This window comes from Equus caballus, chromosome 6, assembly GCF_041296265.1.
Source record: "Equus caballus isolate H_3958 breed thoroughbred chromosome 6, TB-T2T, whole genome shotgun sequence".
NCBI classification, from domain to species: Eukaryota; Metazoa; Chordata; class Mammalia; order Perissodactyla; family Equidae; genus Equus; species Equus caballus.
The window spans coordinates 63,801,817-63,821,385 of record NC_091689.1 but is presented as its reverse complement, the minus strand read 5'-3'; the positions used below and the strand labels follow the sequence as shown (position 1 = coordinate 63,821,385).

The 19,569-nt window shown below is 35.9% G+C and overlaps 2 protein-coding genes across 15 annotated transcripts in view; one reads left to right on the top strand and one right to left on the bottom strand.

The window, feature by feature from the left end:
- Positions 1–8,175, top strand: part of DNAI7 (dynein axonemal intermediate chain 7) — a 73,452-nt gene extending 65,277 nt beyond the window's left edge. For all 10 annotated transcript variants that reach the window (XM_070270087.1, XM_070270093.1, XM_070270094.1 and 7 more), the window contains 4 exons: positions 3,384–3,598; positions 4,998–5,165; positions 6,691–6,804; positions 7,642–8,175. In XM_070270087.1, coding sequence (XP_070126188.1) covers positions 3,384–3,598; positions 4,998–5,165; positions 6,691–6,804; positions 7,642–7,920 — 776 coding nt within the window. In that variant the 3' untranslated portion in view covers positions 7,921–8,175. The remainder of the gene's footprint in view (positions 1–3,383; positions 3,599–4,997; positions 5,166–6,690; positions 6,805–7,641) is intronic.
- The window catches only part of IRAG2 (inositol 1,4,5-triphosphate receptor associated 2), a 94,168-nt gene continuing 82,729 nt past the window's right edge, over positions 8,131–19,569 (bottom strand). For all 5 annotated transcript variants that reach the window (XM_070270082.1, XM_070270085.1, XM_023643246.2 and 2 more), the window contains 8 exons: positions 18,325–18,459; positions 15,141–15,288; positions 14,225–14,268; positions 12,256–12,318; positions 12,089–12,138; positions 11,693–11,794; positions 9,553–9,660; positions 8,131–8,648 (listed from right to left, as the gene is read on the bottom strand). In XM_070270082.1, the coding sequence (XP_070126183.1) occupies positions 8,405–8,648; positions 9,553–9,660; positions 11,693–11,794; positions 12,089–12,138; positions 12,256–12,318; positions 14,225–14,268; positions 15,141–15,288; positions 18,325–18,459 (894 nt within the window). In that variant the 3' untranslated portion in view covers positions 8,131–8,404. The remainder of the gene's footprint in view (positions 8,649–9,552; positions 9,661–11,692; positions 11,795–12,088; positions 12,139–12,255; positions 12,319–14,224; positions 14,269–15,140; positions 15,289–18,324; positions 18,460–19,569) is intronic.

Below are 19,569 nucleotides of genomic sequence, written 5' to 3'. Positions count from 1 at the left end.
TAAAGTGTTTATATCTGCCATAGTCTCTGAACAGTAACCTTATGGTTATCTCAGTATGTTTAAAAAAATAAGGAAATGAACAAAAATATCAAGATAGTATAGCAAATCAAAAACAAATAAACAAATGAAAAGCCTAGTCTGTCCTGAAATCACCAAAAAAAATCCAAATAATTCATATTGGAGTGATTAAAATTTGATTATTTTAATGTTAATAATTTATAAATTGCAAATCTTATTACAAGCAAGTATTGGGGAGGGGGAGTGGGCAGTGGGAAGGCTGAGAAAGAGGAAAAGCAACACTATAAGCCTTTTCATACCTTTGGTTGTTTGAGCATGGGAACTTCTGGCTTATTCCAAATGTTAAATATCAATACAATCAGAAGTACTAACAGAGATACAAGCTAATGATTCACTAATCTTTAACAAATATCTCATTTTGGGCAGATTGAACTTGGAAAGGTCTTGGTCTTGTGAATTAATGTATGAAGTTTTAAGGCCCCTGGATGAAAGCTGTATAGCTTTGTTTTTAATGTGAATTATTTTAAATCCATCTATTTATTTGTGAAGGGATTTACATTTGGTGGCAGGTTGGGAACAGATAAGATCACCAAGGCACAGAGCTATTATTTAACCTATATATTTAATGATGGGGTAAGAGAATTTAGGAACTTCTCTACCAAGAAGGATAAACATTTTGTAGTTTAAACTTTATGACTGCTATAATACTACAAATTTACTGTTTTGGGTGTTGATGCTCAAGTTTTAATCCATTTTGAGTTGAAGCTACTAGCTTTTTAAATGGTTTTAGTAATCCCAAAGAATGGTCAAAACCGAGAGGTGGAAGATTAGTCTAATCCATTACTATTACTGAAAAAAAAGTCACTTCATACATTTTGCCAAACATACATGACCTGAATTTGTCTAAACCACTCAAATAACAAATATTTTGTATGTCTAGAAAAAATATATATGTATATATACGTATACTTGTGTAGGCATAGCCACAAGATATTATTTATATTCTAGAAATAGTTTATTAAAAACAGTATATTTCTATCAGTACATTAAACTATAAAACATATCAAAATGAACAATTAGGTAATTTCTTCCTTTCTTGTTGCTTTAGAGATTTCACTTTTCCTTTCCTTTAATGGTAATGTTCCTAAATATTTATTTATCACATTAAAGATTATTCACACTAAATTAGAATTAGACAGGGGAAGTTATCCTATATGATTCAGGGAAATATAACTTGTAAAATTTGACCCTTAATTGCAGTCATTAGACAGCAGTAATCCACAACTCCAGTAATTTTTAAACCATTGGGAAATTTTTTGCTAGGAAATACTAGAAATTTAGAGAATTTGTTTATAGGCAATACTTAATTCTTATCTTTGCAAATTAAAATAATTTTGTTAATGTAAAAACAAAAAGAGCAATTATAAATAATTTAGTTTGTCAATATAATTGTATTGTTATATTGAATTTAAGAGTAAAAAATAGTCAGTAGAACCCTCCATGTGAGAGGGGAGAAAGCCAAGCAGAAATGGAGAGGGCATTCCAGGAAGAGAATGATTCACTCATTTGTTCCATAAATAAGCTAAGTAATATGAAATATAGAGATAAATGAGACGTAGTTCCTCCCTCTGCGAGTTTTCAAAGTCGTGAGAGAGGCAGACGGGGCAAACATCATAATACATTGTAGTAAGGTTATATAACAAAAGTGCTATAGAGAAGAACAGTGATGAGTCCACCTGGAGAGTTAAGGGAGCCTTCTCATAGGATGGAATATTGAACAGGGCCTTAAAGACTAAGAGAACATTTACATGCAAGTCTTTGTGTGGACACACGTTTTCATTTCTCTTGAGTAAATGCCTAGGACCGGAAGTACTGGGTTGAATGCTAAATTTATGTTTAACTTTTTAAGAAACTGCCAAATTGTTTTTCAAAGTAGTTGTACCATTTTACATGCCTGCCAACAATGTACGAGGTTTCCCATTTTTCTACATCTTTGCCAACATTTGTTATTATCTGTCTTTTGGATTATAGCCATTCTAGTGGGTGTGAAGTGTAGTTTTAATTTGTATTTCCCTAATGACTGATAATATTGAGCATCTTTTTAATGTATTTATTATCCTTTCATATATCTCCTTTGGTGAAATCTTTACTCAGATCTTTTGCACATTTTTTAATTGGGTTGTGTTTTCTTATTGAGTCATAAGAGACACAAAAGACCACCTATTATTATGTGATTGTATTTATATGAACAGCTCACAAAAGGCAAATCTTTAGAGACAGGAAGTATATTAATGGTTGCCTGGGGCTGGAGGTGGAAATGGGAATTAACTATAAATGAACATAAAGGATCTTTATTTTTTTTTTTGAGGAAGATTAGCCCTGAGCTAACTGCTGCCAATCCTCCTCTTTTTGCTGATGAAGACTGGACCTGAGCTAACATCCGTGCCCATCTTCCTCTACTTTATATGTGGGACACCTACCACAGCATGGTGTGCCAAGTGGTGCCATGTCTCCATCTGGGATCCGAACCTGCAAACCCCAGGCCACCAAAGCGGAACATGCAAGCTTAACCACTGTGCCACCGGGCTGGCCCCTGAACATAAAGGATCTTATTGGGAGGATTATAATGTTTTAACACTGGATTGTGGTGATGGTTGCACAACTGGGTAAATGTTCTAAAAATAATTGCATACTTAAGACAAATGAATTTTAAAGTTGTTTAAAAAAAGATGAAGAGAGGTTCTCTAAAAGATTAAGGAAGAGTACTCTAGGAAGAAAGAACTGCGTGTGCAGAGGCTCAGAGGTATATGATGTTGTTGGAGAAGGAAAAAGAGTGTGGCTGAAAACAGGTGTGAGAAGTGGCAAGGGATGGAGGCAGAAATGTGAGTCAGAACTTCATTCTAGGGCCGGCCCGGTGGCGCAGTGGTTAAGTGTGCAGGTTCTGCTTCAGTGGCCCGGGGTTCACCGCTTTGGATCCCAGGTGCTGACATGGCACTGCTTGGCAAGCCATCCTGTGGTAGGCGTCCCACATATAAAGTAGAGGAAGATGGGCACAGATGTTAGCTCAGGGCCAGTCTTCCTCAGCAAAAAGAGGAGGATTCACAGCAAATGTTAGCTCAGGGCTAATCTTCCTCAAAAAAAAAAAAAAGAACTTCATTCTAAAGGTCATACGTACCATGCTGAGGAGTTTAGACTTGATCCTGTAGACAGGAAGAAACTGCCAGCAAAGTTGGCTTTTTGTTGAGATTCTATTCAAAATGTAAAAGATCAATTTATGAACATCGCAGTTATTTGGGTGGTTTCATTCATCTTATTTTTGTATGGGAAAAAATGAAACTCATATCACTTTCTTCCTCATTATAAAGGTAAACATTGGAAAACTGATGGCATCAGCAATGTATCTTACAAATCAGAAGAGAGACTTATAACATTCAACCTGGAAACTTTTGGCCCTGTTACCTTGATTCAAGACTCTCATATTAACATGCCATACCAGTCCTGGGAACTAAGACCACTTGATGTGAATAAAGTACTTTTGTCTGTGACTACAATATTTGCTGAGATTCAAATACAGATTAAGGTAAATCACTGTTATAGGAAGTCGTATCAAAGAAGTAATCCTCTTTGATGACTGTAAGAGTGTGTCAAAGCAATCAATCACTGGTGATTTACGTATTGAAATATGTCCTTTATAAATATATTTAAAATATACCTGGAGCTATAATCTCTAAATTAAATATTAATTGGATAGGTAATAACATGTAATAATTGACGTGCAAATTTGTACCCTAAAGTTACTAGGGACAGACCAATGCCTGGTTGCAGTGTGCCTTTCAGAGTGTTTGATCCACTCTGAAGAAGCTTCCTGATCTTTATCACCCAGCCATTTGGAATCCTGTTTGAGGTTGGTCTCTGAAGGAGCCTCTCTTGCTCATCAGTCAGAAATTCCGTAGCCTGAAATTTAGAGACAAAAAGTAGATTAGTAGTTGCCTGAGACTGAGGGTAGGTATGGGGATTAACTGTAAATAGGCATCGGGGATTATAGTGGGGGGGATGGAAATATGCTAAAACTGATTGATGGTGTTAGTTGCAGCACTCAAAGTTACAAACAATCGTTGGATTGTGCACTTAAAATGGGTGAATTTTATGATATGTAAAATATCCTTCACTTAAGTTGTTTTAAGAAAGAGAGATAGCCTGAAATTCCTTATGAATGTGGCAGAAAGACTAGAATATTGTCAAATTTTACTTTTAGAACCAGATGAGAGATGTCAACTCTGTATATCTTCAGATTGCCGCTTTGCAAACTTTGAAACTGGATAATAATTTTGCATTATTATGTTAAATCTTATATGTGTAAAAAAAAATCTTTAAAAGTTGCAATGTCATTGCTGTCAAATAGCTATTATAATTCACTATGAACGTACGCAATATTCTTAGATCGTAACGTATAAAATAGGAGGAAACCTGAGAAATCCTTTAGTCCAATCCCTTTTTTTGAGGAAGATTAGCCCTGAGCTAATTACTGCCAATCCTCCTCTTTTCTTGCTGAGGAAGACTGGCCCTGAGCTAACATCCATGCCCATCTTCCTCTACTTTATACATGGGATGTCTACCACAGCATGGCTTTTGCCAAGCAGTGCCACGTCCGCACCCGGGATCCGAACTGGCGAACCCCAGGCCGCCGAAGCAGAACGTGCGCGCTTAACCGCTGCGCCACCGGCTGGCCCCTCAATCTCTTGATTGTTCAGATAAAACCCAAAAAGAGTTGATAACCTGCTTAAGGTAACGTGGAAACTTTGTGGGGGACCTTTGCGTCAGGCCTAAAACATATCTATCCTGCATTCTTTCTACTATAGAACGATATAGGATTTTAAAAAGTAGTATAAAGAACCCAAAGGCTGGAACCAGAATGATAATGAGGTAATAATTTCTTTAACTTACTTGTATAAAAGTGTTGTTTTTCTTATTGAAACTAGGAAAACCTCTGCATGTTAGCTTCAATCAAAGTAAATAATAAAAAGCATTCCTCTATTTTGGAAGGAAGATGGATGACTCCTGTTTCTTTCATTACCGCTTTGAAAGAAGCTGGATTGAATATCTTCCCTACTCGACACTCTCATTTTTATGTTATTATAAACTATAAGGTAAGAATTAATCTTTCCAGATGAAATGGACATTTAGAATGTTAGCAGGTACTAAATTTAATATAAATCTTACGGTACACCAGGGGTTTTCTATATTCACTTATACAAGATTATAGTTAGAAAGGAAGGAATAATGGGCAAGACCAGAAATCCAGGGTTCTCTCAAGTTTAAAAATCTTCCCCAAGAAAGTAAGCCTGTAATATGACATATTCATATTGACAAATGGAGCATATCCACAGCTGGTCAATTTGGTGCAAAGGTGCTCCAAGCATTTTGTATATTTTCTTTCTTCTTCCAGATGGGATATATGTAAGGCTTCTTGAAAGAGCAAAGGACTCTGTAGTTTCCCAAACATGATCAGACAGGTGAAATTAAACACATACAAGGACCACTGATCAACAAAACCCATTCCTTCGGTTTCAAGGCAGGGCCTCCCTGTCTGCAGACTGCTTCATGTTACCATAAGGCTTTCGGTAATGAGATCCTTCCGTGTTAAACTGTGAGCTCCGTGAGGAGGGGGAGTATTTCCTAATCAACATTGATTCTTCCAGCACCTAGTATATTCTAGAACTCAGCAGATGTTTAGTAAACATTGATGATATATGAATGAAGATGAAGTAACTCCTAATCATGAAAGGTGTTTTAGGCAGAAGAGTACTATACTCAAGAACGAGTTTATAACATACCAGAAAATGTCAATATTGGCAGACATTCATATAACATTTGAAAATAATCATAATGATAAGACTGTTCATTTATGCATAGGGAAAAACACTTTTGTTTTAGTAACTTAAATTGCGGGTATTCTACAAATGCTGAATGTAGTAAACTATTCATCTTTTCAGAACATTTAAGAATTTTTTTTTCTGTTTTCGATGCTTAGGATACATTAGTGAATAAAACAATGGTCCCTCCCCTTGTGGATCTTACATTCTAGTAGAGGCAAAAATAAACAATAGACATACAAAATAAAATTATCTCATATCAAAAAGTGATAAGTACTGTGGAGGAAAGAAAGGGTAGATGAGCAATAGTGGGGCTGGGGCAGCACACAACATCAAATAAGGTGTTGGGGGAGGCGGCTCAATGGGAAGGTAAGATTAGAGCAAAACGTGAAGGTGGGGAATTCAGCCAAGTGGACATCTCGGGAAGCAGCTTCCAAGAAGAGAGACCAGCTGGAGCAAGAGCCCTGAGGAGTGGCCTGGTGTGTTTGAGGAGTGGGGGGACCTGCAGCTGGGGGAGCAAAGGGAGAGAAAAAGGGATAAGGTCAGATAGATGACGGGGTGTATGAGGGTATGTGAGGGGATATCACCTTGCAGAGCCCCTCGTGGATCATTGTTAGGACTTTGGCTTCTACTCTGAGAGAAGGGGAAAGCCATTGCCCTGTTTTGAAAGAGGAGTCATGTGATCTGACTTACATTTTAAATGGATCTTTCTGTGTTGAGAATAGACGGTAGGCCAAGGATGGAAGGAGGACTTGTTCACAGGCTCTATGATCAATTCTATTTGCTTTTATATTGACAGGTTCCTTTGACAGAAATGAAAGCTTATCGACAAATGGCCCTGCTAAGTTCTGCTTTTGCGTTTGGTTGGAGCAGATGGAATATGCTATGTGATTCTAAAAAAGTTGTATTTAAGGTATAGTATACAAAAACCCATAAAACTACTTTGTCCTCCAAAAAAAGATGCAGTACTCAAAAGCTAAATGAATGTAGACCATGGTTTCTCTTCTTAAAAAGGTGAAAAAACCTCCACAATAGAGTTTTAAAACTTCATTTTTAAAACAATTTTGTCAAAAATATAAAACCAAACTATGTAAAGGTTATGCCTTCATTCTCCATTATGGTATCAAATGCTTTTGACTTCAGGCTAGAGTTCTTATATCTCTTTACATTGACTCAAGAACAAAAGGAAGCGTTTAACATGAATATATCTATGATTCACAAACTTTCTCCTCTAACGGGGTGAGGCTTCAATTTAACTTTCTGGCACATTTACTACTGCCTGATAAAGAAGGTATCTTATCAAATTCTAAAAGCTGACTGATGAATGTTTTAGCCTAAACGAGCCACCAAACTTATTTATCTCATTTATCATGTGTTTCTCCCGCTAGAAGATGAGCTCCTTGAGAACAGGATTTTATTATTGCAGCTGTTAGTTATTTATTAATACGTTTAGTTGTTTCTTCTTTGTTCTTTTCATTGTTGTTTTTCCATCCCCAGCGCTTGGAACAGTACCTGGCAGATGATAGCCACTCAATAAATATTTGTTGAAGGAATTAATACATTTTGATAAGCTCCATAAACACCAAGATATAAACAGTTTCATGGTTCAAAAAAATGGGATATGAAGAATGTTTCTTTTAATGTTTGCAATTTTAGGGCCTGAGTTGAGCCCTTCAAATAATACTCTACTGCCAAATGTCTAATAGAAGAGCATCTATTAACAGATTTCTCTAATTTTCTTCTCCTTTAGGTGAGGGAACACCTTCGTAAAGAAGAACCTATTGAGGATCCCAATTGGGCCCTTTTGATGTTTAGTGGTGACAGAGCACAAAGGCTCAAGATCGACGAATACAGCGATACGTTCTCTGAAGCCCTGAAAGAAGAAACTGAGTTTCATTCTACTTTGTATCACATGGTTAAGGATTTTGCTTCTGAAGAAGCAATGGAGAAAATCAGGAGCTCCAACGACCAGTTCATTGACTCTGTGGGCCACATGCTGCTCTTGACTAGGGTACTCAGCTATTCTTAATCCCCACTCATACATTTTATTCAGTATGAAGAATCAAGCAACTTGGAGAGAAATCAGGGATTGCTTCAATAAAGTGTAATGAGTGAATATACTTCAAATAGGCTACTAAAATGATCTAATCAGCATTTTATACTCAAATTTTATTTTTCAGAAAGTGGGTTTTTTTTCCTTTGAATATTTAGTCTACTGAGACTCAACTCCCACTGTACGAAGATTTGAATGGTTCTTTATTTCAATAAATTTTAACAAACAATATATAATACCTCCTTCTCAAAAAGCTCATTAAAAGATCATAGGCAGGCTTCCTCCCCACTGTATTTCAGTTGGGGAGATAATCACAAAAAGAGGGAATGTAAAATATCTTACAGGCATCCTGAGAACCTTTGGTTCCATGCTATAATTTTCCAGCTAAAATTTACTAATTTACAAAGTTCAGATACTGAAACCTTAAAAATCAAGATGCACACATTGGGATGTGCTGCAGTCACACTGGTGGTGGCCCATTGTGTCTAAGTCTGGTAAATGGCCACAAGATATGTTCTAGAGACATCCAGGAGTCCCCATCCTGTGTGGGAGCGGCATCCACGGACTTTTGGAAAAACAGGCCTGTGAGGAAGCTCATCAAAGCTGCAAACAGTACAATGAAGGCAACAGACAAACAGAGTGCCTTGTTAGCCTTTCCGATGGAAGTCTTGAGATTTGTTGTCCAGGAAGCTATTGTGTCATAACTGCAAGGAAAACACAAATTCAGAATTTGGCAATCACAATAATGTTGTTAGAAATACTCCTTTTGCCAACGATACCAATCAAGTCATTGATCTGCCCTACATACTACCAGCACCGCCTTGTAATAAGCCACATAATGTGATCTGTCGTCTTGGCTTTGGCCACAATCTGCCTCCCTTATAATTTTTAGAAGTAAGAAATGATGTCCTATGGTGAGAATCTGAAAATTATGTGATTTAGGCATTATTTAACTCCTGACAAGTACCTTTGAGTGTTTATCTCATTCTTTCAATCAGGTAAGGCAACTTATATTCCTATGGTGGAAACAAAAAATTATTTATTGGGTAGAGCAGGATATATGTGTATGTACATATGTGTGTATATATATATATATATAAACATGTCACTTATTTCTCACCATACCCTGGACTTTTCTGTACTGAAATTTAAATGCTATTTCTTTAAAAAAAAAATCTTACTGCAGCATCATGCAAGTCTTTGAAAATAGTACAGTGTCTAACACAGAATTAAGAATTTTACATGTGCTAATTCATTTAAATGAATGTCAAAACAATGACATAGGTACTATTATAATTCCTATTTATAGATGAAGAAATTGGTGCTCAAAAATGGATGAACTTGCCCAGGTCACACAGCTGGTTAGAGAGCTGGACCCGAGCCTAGGCCATCTGGCTCCAGGGCCAGGTTCCTAACGCTGTGAATGTTCCTGTGTCTTGTAACTCATAGGTTCGGGGGTGACTCCTGTAGACCATGTGAATTTTGTTATTCATTTAAATTTAACAATTTGACAGGTCTTTTAGTAAAGTCATTGATTAGTATTGTTAATCCTGCCTTACTTTTCCCAATTCCAACAAGATGGTATCATTTCTCAAGTAGACAACTTACGCTGAAGAGACATCCCATTTCGATGGATTATTTCTCTTTTCAGAAAGACTTGGCTTTCTTGTTCTTTCTACTATTTCTTCTTCAGGTGGTTCTGAGTCATCTTTAGTTCTGTAAGTAAGTATGGTTTTTAAATATTTAAAACTACAGATAATGTGCTACAATCATTTATAAAATGTTGCTAAATTTTACTATAGTACTAAAGAGGCTCACAAATATTTGTTTTGCTTAAGATTTGATAAATATCTAATTCTAAAATTCAAATCACCAAATTTATATTTTTAACCATTTACAGGAATTTAATTAATTAATTATTTTTTTTTTTGCTGAGAAAGATTCACCTGGAGCTAACATGCATTGCCCTTCTTCCTTTATTTTGTATGTGGGTTACCACCACAGCATGGCTGACAGGTAGTATAGGTTTGCACTCGGGATCCGAACCTGCAAACTCGGGCTGCCAAAGCAGAGCACACTGAACTTAACCACTATGCCATGGGGCTGGCCCCTATAGGAATTTCATTTAAAAAGTAACTTTCTGTACTTAGAAAAATAATAAATGTTTGTTGTAGAAAGTTGGGGTACTAGCAAAAGGACATGTAAAAGTTAGTCAATTCTCACCACTCATAATTAACCAATGTTATTACTGTGATTTCTTTCTCTGCATATATGTGTGTGTGAGAGTGTAACCACTCTTTAAAAACTGAATGTGAATGCCATATTTTTCCTCTATGTAATTTGTTATTAACATATAGTAAAGTTTTTTCTAAGTATTCTTCTACCAGATGGTTTTTAATATCCTATATTAAAAGTTGATTTTACTCTTTTTTTCTGTAGGTTTTTTGATCAATGCTAAATTGGAGTAACATCAAAGTGTCATTTCTTCTCTAAAAATCTTAATTTTAAAAGTGTTTATGAAAATATGTTCAGTGCAAAGCTAGTTAAACTGGTATTCAGTAAGCTGGGAAATAGCAATTGGATTGCCTATACTTTAAATGAAATCATATTATCTAGAGGGATTTCTTTACCTGAACAAAACTTAATTGTTTCATTATCATGTTCACTGATGAGTTCTAGTTGGATTTGAACTTGAAATACCAAGCTCATAATGCCCTCACAATTGCCAAAGGGAACTAACTGTGTCTCAAAGTTGTTTTTTTTCCAGTCAAACATCTATAGGGAATGTATGTGATAGACTTTAGTTTTTAAAGGAAACAAGGCCCAAAAGTCAGAATTTTTGTAAGATTCTGAAGATTGCCATCTTTGGTTTGCAAAGACTTCTCAGTAGAAATCATACCACATTAACAAAAAGCAAAAAAAAAAAAGGATTGCAATCTTTTGAAGGAAACTCTTGATTTTTTTTTTAACCAGGATCAGAAAATATCCATTATGTTAACTATAAATCTGAAAAGCATTAACACATACAATAGTCTCCCAGGATTATTTTTAAAAAAGACTTTGAGTGTAGGCACTATGTCTTACTCATCTTTATATCCCTTAGGATTGAGTGCAGTCTCTATCACATAGTAGGCATGCAATGAAGTTCTCCACAGATGAGGAAACTGAGACCAAGTAAGGTTAAGCAATTTGTCCAGTGTCACCCAAGGACTTAGAGGCAGTATTTCTTCATGTCCTTCCTTCTTGCCCTCTACCATTCACTAGAGAATTATATTTTATTTGTTTAACTTTTTAGATATAGAGATAGCAATTTAGAGCTTTATGTTTCCCCTACTCTTCACTTACATAAAGAGAAGATAGATGTACATATATCACATGTGCTTATATGTTATATATAATTCATGTATTTTTTTAAAAAATCTAGTAGATAGACATTTTACTTCTGTGGCTCTTTATTGACCTTCCCCCAATAACTAGATACTCATACAGGGAAAAAATTATCTTCACAGATCTGGTAAATTTCAGGGTCTTTTCTAACTTAAGACCTCAAACCTTGCAGTTCTGAGTGCTATGTGAGTGAATTCATTCACAAATAACATTTATAGTGCTTTACAGTTTATAAAAGTCTTAAACAATGAATTATCTTTTCGATGATTCATCATTAACCTCATCTCCATAGAATAAAAGTGATCCCGATTTTTACGCCCCAGCTCACATCAAGTTAATAAACACACCAAGCTTCACCTACTTTAGTTCACATTTTTCTTCTTCAGCATCTGCCCAGGAATAGGTGCTAATAAATCGATGTAATGAGGGACGGTGTTCATTCTGCTTTGACCCCAAAATACGCCTAAATAAAGATGATTATAGCCACTTGTCAAATCAAATACATCTGTAGCCATTATCAATTTATTTCCCACTACCTAAATCAACACAAAAATTTTATGTTCTAATTTTTTCCTTGACATATTTACATAACACTTATTTCATAAACCAATTTCATGATTATATGCCAATTTTTATAATTATTCTGCATATACTCTGTACAAATCAAATGTTACAATTTCACTTTTTTCAAACATTTACTTTAGCCCAATTATAAAATAGTAAGCTTCCCAAAGAGTAACCACAAAATTACACTCACCAGCTGCTTGACCTCCTACTGAATCGGTCATTATTTTCCATCCCAGCCAACTTTAAAGTTCAGATGTTAAAGAAATAATAAAATATGAATTTAGTGAAGTAAGTTTATATTTTTGTCATATGAAAATGAATTTGCTTTTGACTAAGAGCACTTAGGAGTTTACTTACCATTCCTGCATTTCCAATATTTCTGGGCAAAGAGGCAATGGTCACTCTTCTAAGAGAAGATGGCTACCCAAAGGAGGAAAATGTACATTCAGAACATTCTCAATAGTTTACCCTTGTATGCAACGCTAATGAATATTCTCATACATACACATCCATGCACTTGCCACTGCTGAGTTAAACAGTAGACATATTTTAAAGGATTTTTTTTAATGGCCAAATTGCCTTCCAGAGATATTCCACAAATTTATATCCCACTTTCTCCAACATTGGCTGAGTGTAATTTTTCCCAATCAAATATGGAATTCAAAGCTTCTTGTTTAGGTTTCTAATAACAATGAACACTAGTTCATTGTTTTTCTGTGTTGAATAACCACGTATATATCTGCTCTGAGAACGACCTCTTTATGATCTTTGCACATATTAATTTTGTTAATATTTCTGGCAAAAAACTTTTTCATTGTTATTGCAGCCAAATCTATTCATCTCTTCCTCTCTTTTGCTACCATTTCTTTTATGCTTAGGTTCTCCCCAACTCAAGAGGAGATAAATATGCAGCTATGGGCGCTGGCCCGGTGGCACAGCAGTTAAGTTCTCATGCTCTGCTTTGGCGGCCCGGGGCTCACCAGTTCGGATCCCAGGTGCAGACCTACGCACCACTTATCAAGCCATGCTGTGGCAGGTGTCCCACATGTAAAAAAAAGTAGAGGAAGATGGGCATGGATGTTAGCTCAGGGCCAAGCTTCATAAGCAAAAAAGAGGAGGATTGGCAGCAGGTGTTACCTCAGGGCTAATTTTCCTCAAAAAAAAAAAATGCACCTATTTTATAGCTTTTGTTTTCATGGTTTCGTTTTTTCCATTCAACACATTTAAGGATGGGCATGATATTCTAATGAATGGATGTGTTTATATATCAACCTTGAGATTTGCACAGGAAAATGTTATATAGTATTATGTGGTTCTTAAAGTTTAAATAGGTACAACTTCAGGAAATAAAAAATATGTTAAATGTAGGAAATAAACTAACGAAGTTTTATGTGAATCCTTTTCTTAAACCACAGTCCCTAATTTAATTTCACAGCTTAGTTGAGCATCAAGAATATCAAATTGCAGTCCCAGAAACCTAGGATCTAATTATGGTTCTACCACTACGTGATTGTAACTAATCACTTAACTTCTGTGAAAGTGATTTCCCTCATCTGTGAAAAAGACAGATTTGGATGGAATGATTTTAAAGTCTCTTGCTCAAAAATTCTGTAAAAAAATTCTGTGAAATCCTGACTTTCAAACTGGCAAAAACTGCTGGTTAACTTTTAATATCCCGTTCTCTCCTTTTTATTTAGTAACAGACTTCTTGGGTTTTAGTTAGGCATAAAGTCTCCAGAATAAATGCAAAACCTCCCACGAATGTAAAGGGAATAAATGAATAGATAAAGCCTTCCAGGAATGAAAAGGGAAACGTTATCTGAGACTTCTAGGAAGTGTTTTTAGGGGGAGAGGGAACACCTGTTTTTGCTTCTTCCTCTTTCTTGGAATGTGATGCAATGTAATGACGAAGACTTGGTGTCCAGAGCTGATGAAGCCGTCTTAGACCATCTCAGACCAAAAGCAAAGGCCTGAGGGTGATGATGCAGCAAGAGACAGGGCCCTGTGGATTTTGTGAAGCTGCTCTACCATTGTTGGACTATTTATTTCCAACTCTGATTTTACATGAGAGAGAAACTATCATTATACTGGCTTTCCTCCTGCTGCCACGCAAACTTGATTGATACACAAACAGAGCAAGAAGTGTAAAAGCATACACACATAAGCATAAATATACACACATGCATATATACATACACACATATATATGAATTAAAATCACCGTTGTTTTATAATTTACATTTAAAGCCATGTTGTTTCAAATACTATTTTAAAACCTTCTCACCTGTAACTTTTGATAGACACAGTGAAGTGAATTAGCACTCACCTTGGAGTTTAGAGAAGCTGAACGTTTTTTAATCTGGCAGTCATCTGAAAGGAAAAACATATTTACAACATTTTAGGAATTACATTTGCAGTTTAACACAATGGTCTCAATTCTTTACAAAGAAAAGCAATGGTCAGAAAAGAGGTATTTAAGACCCTAGAGACTACTGAGCAATATAAATAGCTGGTTATCATTTATTTGGTGATTCATAACAATTACCATCTTAGCCAATGGCATACAGTCCTCTCTGCCACTGCAGATGTCCACAAGGCCTACCTGGCACATAGAAGGCACTGAAGGAATGTCTGCTGAATAAATGAATACAAAAACAGATCGGAAGATTATCAAATATGATTACTTTTCTAGAAGAGGGAACAGATCATTAAAATAAGAATTCTGCTCATAAAAGTTCATACTGTCTATTTAAAATAAAACTCTTATAAGATTTATATAAATTTTGTGTTAAGATATTTTCCACGGTCTCAGATGTCTCCCTATATTCCAATCCATCAGTCAGCTTACTGTGCAGAGTCCTTCCTTCTTTGAGGAATACAAAGCCACAGTTGATGAGTGTGGCTCATGTTAGTGACTGTGCCTTGCTTTATGTGGGGAGAAAGCCAATTCTAACACATCCTAAGTAGAACACTAAGTTCAACCCAATGGGTTAGATTAAAGATATTCTCTCATCTCAGCAATCTAAATTAATGATTCTTTTTGTCATTGCCAAAGAATCCTTATCTCCCAACCTGTTTTCTAACTGACGTCTTACTTTGGGCTATGTAAATAATAAGCATGAGTTACTCTTCTAATATAACGTTAACTTAAGGGTCTTTATACTAAAGATATAATATTAGAGAATGAAAGAGGAGAATGTTCGAAAAACATAACTGATACTATTATCTTAAACTTGTATTACCTTCATCTTCAAGAGGGTTAAAAGACCTTTCATTTTGCAAAAGAACCTGTTTCAGTTCTTCTAATTCAGCATGCTCTTTGGCATACATTCTCTTCAGGTTTTCTACATGCTGAATCATTACTTCCACTGCTTTACTAACCCGGCTTTCCTAGTAGGAGAAAAAGAACATGTTCACAATGAAAATACTATTCTTGATACCCAATTAAAAGATGGTGATTAGACACATGTGTTACCTTCACTCTATCCCTAAATCCCACTAAAATGACAATAAAGGTATTTAAAAAAAAAAGCATGAGTACACAATGGCAAATAGAACAGAAAAAGATATAATAGCAACAGAATTTTGAAAGCCTGCTAGTAGTAGGACTAATGGTAAATGACTAAGACTGAAAAGCTGAACCATAAGAAAAGCAGTAAGAAAAGCCTAGGAGCAAGTTGGTTTCACCACAGAAAGTTCCAGATGCTCAGGAATTAGTGGCGCCTCTGGAATTAAGCTTGAAGGTGGGTATGTGAACAGAAGAAATGGTTGAACATCTGTGTAGAAAGCAATCAGGTCCACAGATCCGCTTCCTTACTCAGGCCAGAGGAGCAACTTCCCCTCCACCACTTAGGTGAAAGACTACAGAAGCTGAATATCTAGAGAGAGTGAAACAGAGGGTTTCTGGACTGGGCAAGAAGAGTTGATGATGCGTGGATCATACAGTAAAGAACAGATTCAGGCAAAAGTCTGTATACATATCAAGTATTGAGATACCTAGCCTTATTCCTCCTCCCAACTCCCAAACACTGGTAGCCAGACTGATACTCTCAAGGCAGGCAGCTGGAAGACTGTTCTCTGAGGGATGTAACATGGCAAGAAGAAACTCCTAAAACTACCGCCATTGAGCATCCCAATGAAACATCCTGGCCGTGTGAAGCTCAGAGCCAACAAGAACCTTCCCCACCCAACCTACACAGAGCTCCCAGTCAGCTGCCTGGGAGTCATCACTGGTCAGAGGAGAGCCCTGGCATGAAATAAGGAAATCAAAATGCAGAAAAAAGCCAGCTAGAGGAAATAAACTACAGGAGAACAGGAACTTCAAGGAAACTATCGCTATCTTCAGAGAGTTAATAAGTATTGCATCCATGAAATAAGAACAAGATAGTATTAAAAAGCAACATTCTGAGAGTTAAAGAAACAGTCTGGAAATTAAAAACATCCCCAAAATACATAACTCAATAGAAGAGTTTCAAGATATAAAGTTGAGGAAAACTCCTGAAGCTGGAGCAAAAAGACTAAAAGGTAGAAAAGAGATGAGAACAAGTTCAGGAGATTCAACATCCAGAGAACAGGAATTCAAGAAAATACAGAAAATGTAGAAAAATTCCACGAAACATAGAAAAAGATAATTCAAAAAAATTTCCAGGGGCCGGCCCGGTGGCACAGTGGTTAAGTGCACACGTTCTGCTTTAGCGGCCCGGAGTTCGCCAGTTTGGATCCCGGGTGCGGACATGGCTCCACTTGGCAAGCCATGCTGTGGCAGGCATCCCACATATAAAACAGAGGAAGATGGGCATGGATGTTAGCTCAGGGCCAGTCTTCCTCAGCAAAAAGAGGAGGATGGGCAGCAGTTAGCATAGGGCTAATTTTCCTCAAAAAAAAAAAAAAAAAAAAAGTCCAGAACTCAAGAACATAACTTGCCAGCTTATGTCCATTCAGGGCTTAAAACAGCGGATGAAAACAAACCCATACCAAGGGAAGACATTCGGGATAGGAGGATATCCTAAAAGCTTCTGGACACTAAAAAGATGTTAGAAACAAAAGCTCAAGAGTCAGAATGGCATCAAACTTGAATAGCAACACCAGAGGCTAAGAAGAGAATGAAGCACTGCAAGGAAAATTCTAAACGAAATGATATCTAACCTAGAATCCTTCACCCAGCTAGATTAGTGATTAAGTATAGGAATAAAGACATTTTCAGTTATATAACATCTTGAAAAGTTTACTTCCCAGGCATTCTTTTCTCTCAGAAAGTTATTGAGTGAGATCTTCCACCAAAATGAAAAAATAAACCAGTAAAGAAGGAGGTATGGGGTTCTGGAAATGGGATCCAACTCAAGAGAGAAGTGCAAGGTATCTTCATTCAAAAGAGGTGGTGAGCCTAAGCAACAACCAGCCCATTCTAGATGCTATATATAAATGAAATCATACAATACGTCATCTTCGTGTTTAGCATCTGTACTTAGCATAATATTTTCCAGGTTCATCAGCATGTATCAGCACTTCATTCCTTTTAGTGGCTAAACAATATTATATTAAATACACAATAATAATATTGTAATTTCTCCACATCCTCATCAACATTACTTATTTTCTTTCTTCCTTTTTTTCTTTTTTTTCATTATAGCTATCCTAGAGGATGTGAAGTGGTATGTCATTATGGTTTTAATTTGCATTTCCCTAATGATTAAGCAATGTGCATACATAACTTTAATAAAAATAAAAGAAAGAATATTATTCTCTAGGGAGGGATTAAAAAGGAACTAAGGCATTAAAAATGTGTAACAAATGATCAAACTAAAACTACCACCACAATTAAATGTCTCCTTCTTAGGAAAAGTATATTTAATAAGTTTGTTCAGGTTTAGATTCAAAAAATTAAAGTCCTCCCAGATTTGCCCACAAAGAAATTTTCAAATTCTACTTCTCTACACCTAAGAGTGCAAAGATGCATACACAAAGATATTTATTGTAGCATTGTTTATAATAGCAAAATATCAAGAACATTCTGAAATGATCACATATAAGGGACTGGTTAAATAATTTATGATCTATTCAACCAATAGAATACCATAAAATGATGATGTGTGTATGTGTATATATTTATATCACATAGAAAGTTATCTATGCTATATGTTGAATGAAAGAGAAGCAGATTATAACATTCCATGAAGGGAATGTCTAGAAAAATATATCACAAAATTTTTATAATGATAGTCATTGGCTAATGCTATGATGAGAGACTTTTCTTTACATTTTTATTTGCATATTCCATTTTCCATTTTTTCTATATTAAGCATATATTATCTTATACAATAAAGAAGTGTTTTTTAAAACTTCTTCCTAAAAATGTAATCTATAATGTCAGGGAAAATAAATCCTTTTAGTAATTTCATTGTAACTAGAGAAAAGGAGACAGATTACCTGATTAATGGCTCCCAACATCTCAGCCCTACTGGCCACTCGTGCTGTGCACTGGCTAAGGAATGTTATTGTCTTCTCCAGCTTCTTAATGATTTCCTGGGCCTGGTTGTCATCTTCACAAAGAGGTGTTAAAGACTGCACAGAAAGCAAAGTATTAAAAAGTATCCAACCCAAGTAGTCAGCAAGTGATTCTAACACTGACTATGTTCTAAAGGCTGATGACAATCAAATCTCAATTATCTTGGTGGAGGCTGAAAAGAAGCAGCAAAACCCAGTAATGAAATATTAATATCTTTGCTGGCTCTCAAGTAGACCTGTGCAGGAGCTCACAAAAACCATTTATATCTATTCTTGATCCTTTCCTTCTTTGCTTCCCAAATTTGCCACCTCTTCATGTGTATTTATATCTTTCTTCTACAATTAACAGGATGGGATATAATTAATTTGTCATGGTAAAGAAATTATGCTTACAAAAGAGTTGAATGTATTATGAGGAACATAGTTTGAACTTTTAAGAAAATTAGTAAAAATATACTGGAATTAGTTATAGGTCTGACTGCTATACTTGCTTTTCCATTGATGACAAAGTGTGATTGGGCTGGTTATGTGGATATGCCTTCATAGCCTTATGAATATTTCTCTCAAATCTGTGCCCTTAATCCAAGATGATGGCCTTCCTGATGGAGGATCATCCTTCTCACTAGGGTGGAGACAGAATTAAAGGAACAGATCTGGAAGCAAACAAGCCACTGCTCTTTATCTGTGTGATCATGAACAAATATCTAAGACTTGCCAAAATCTAAAACACTGTAAATTTTGTATATCATTAAGAAAGAAAAAGTTCTGCCAATAAAACTATAGGCACCATTGACTGTAAATCGCATTCTAATGTCAACCTTTCTGATTTGCTGTTTTCTCGTATGTTACATGGCGACAATTACATCTCCTTTCCAGGAATATTGTGATGTGAGAGGTTACAGATGCCATTTGCTTGTCACACAGTAGGTGTTCAATGAATAGCAGCTACTTCTGAAACAGACAGATATGTAGGAGTTGCAGCTGGAGAGTTGCTAACCAACTGGAATGGTCATTGTCAGACACAGTTTCCTACTACAGTTTAAATAACCACCTTCAGTTGGGAAGGGAAGAGCAGATGTTAGTTGTTAGCCAAATAGAGTAAGGTTTACCAAGACTAAATCATGAAGAAATAGAAAATTTGAACAGACCAATAACTAATAAGGAGAT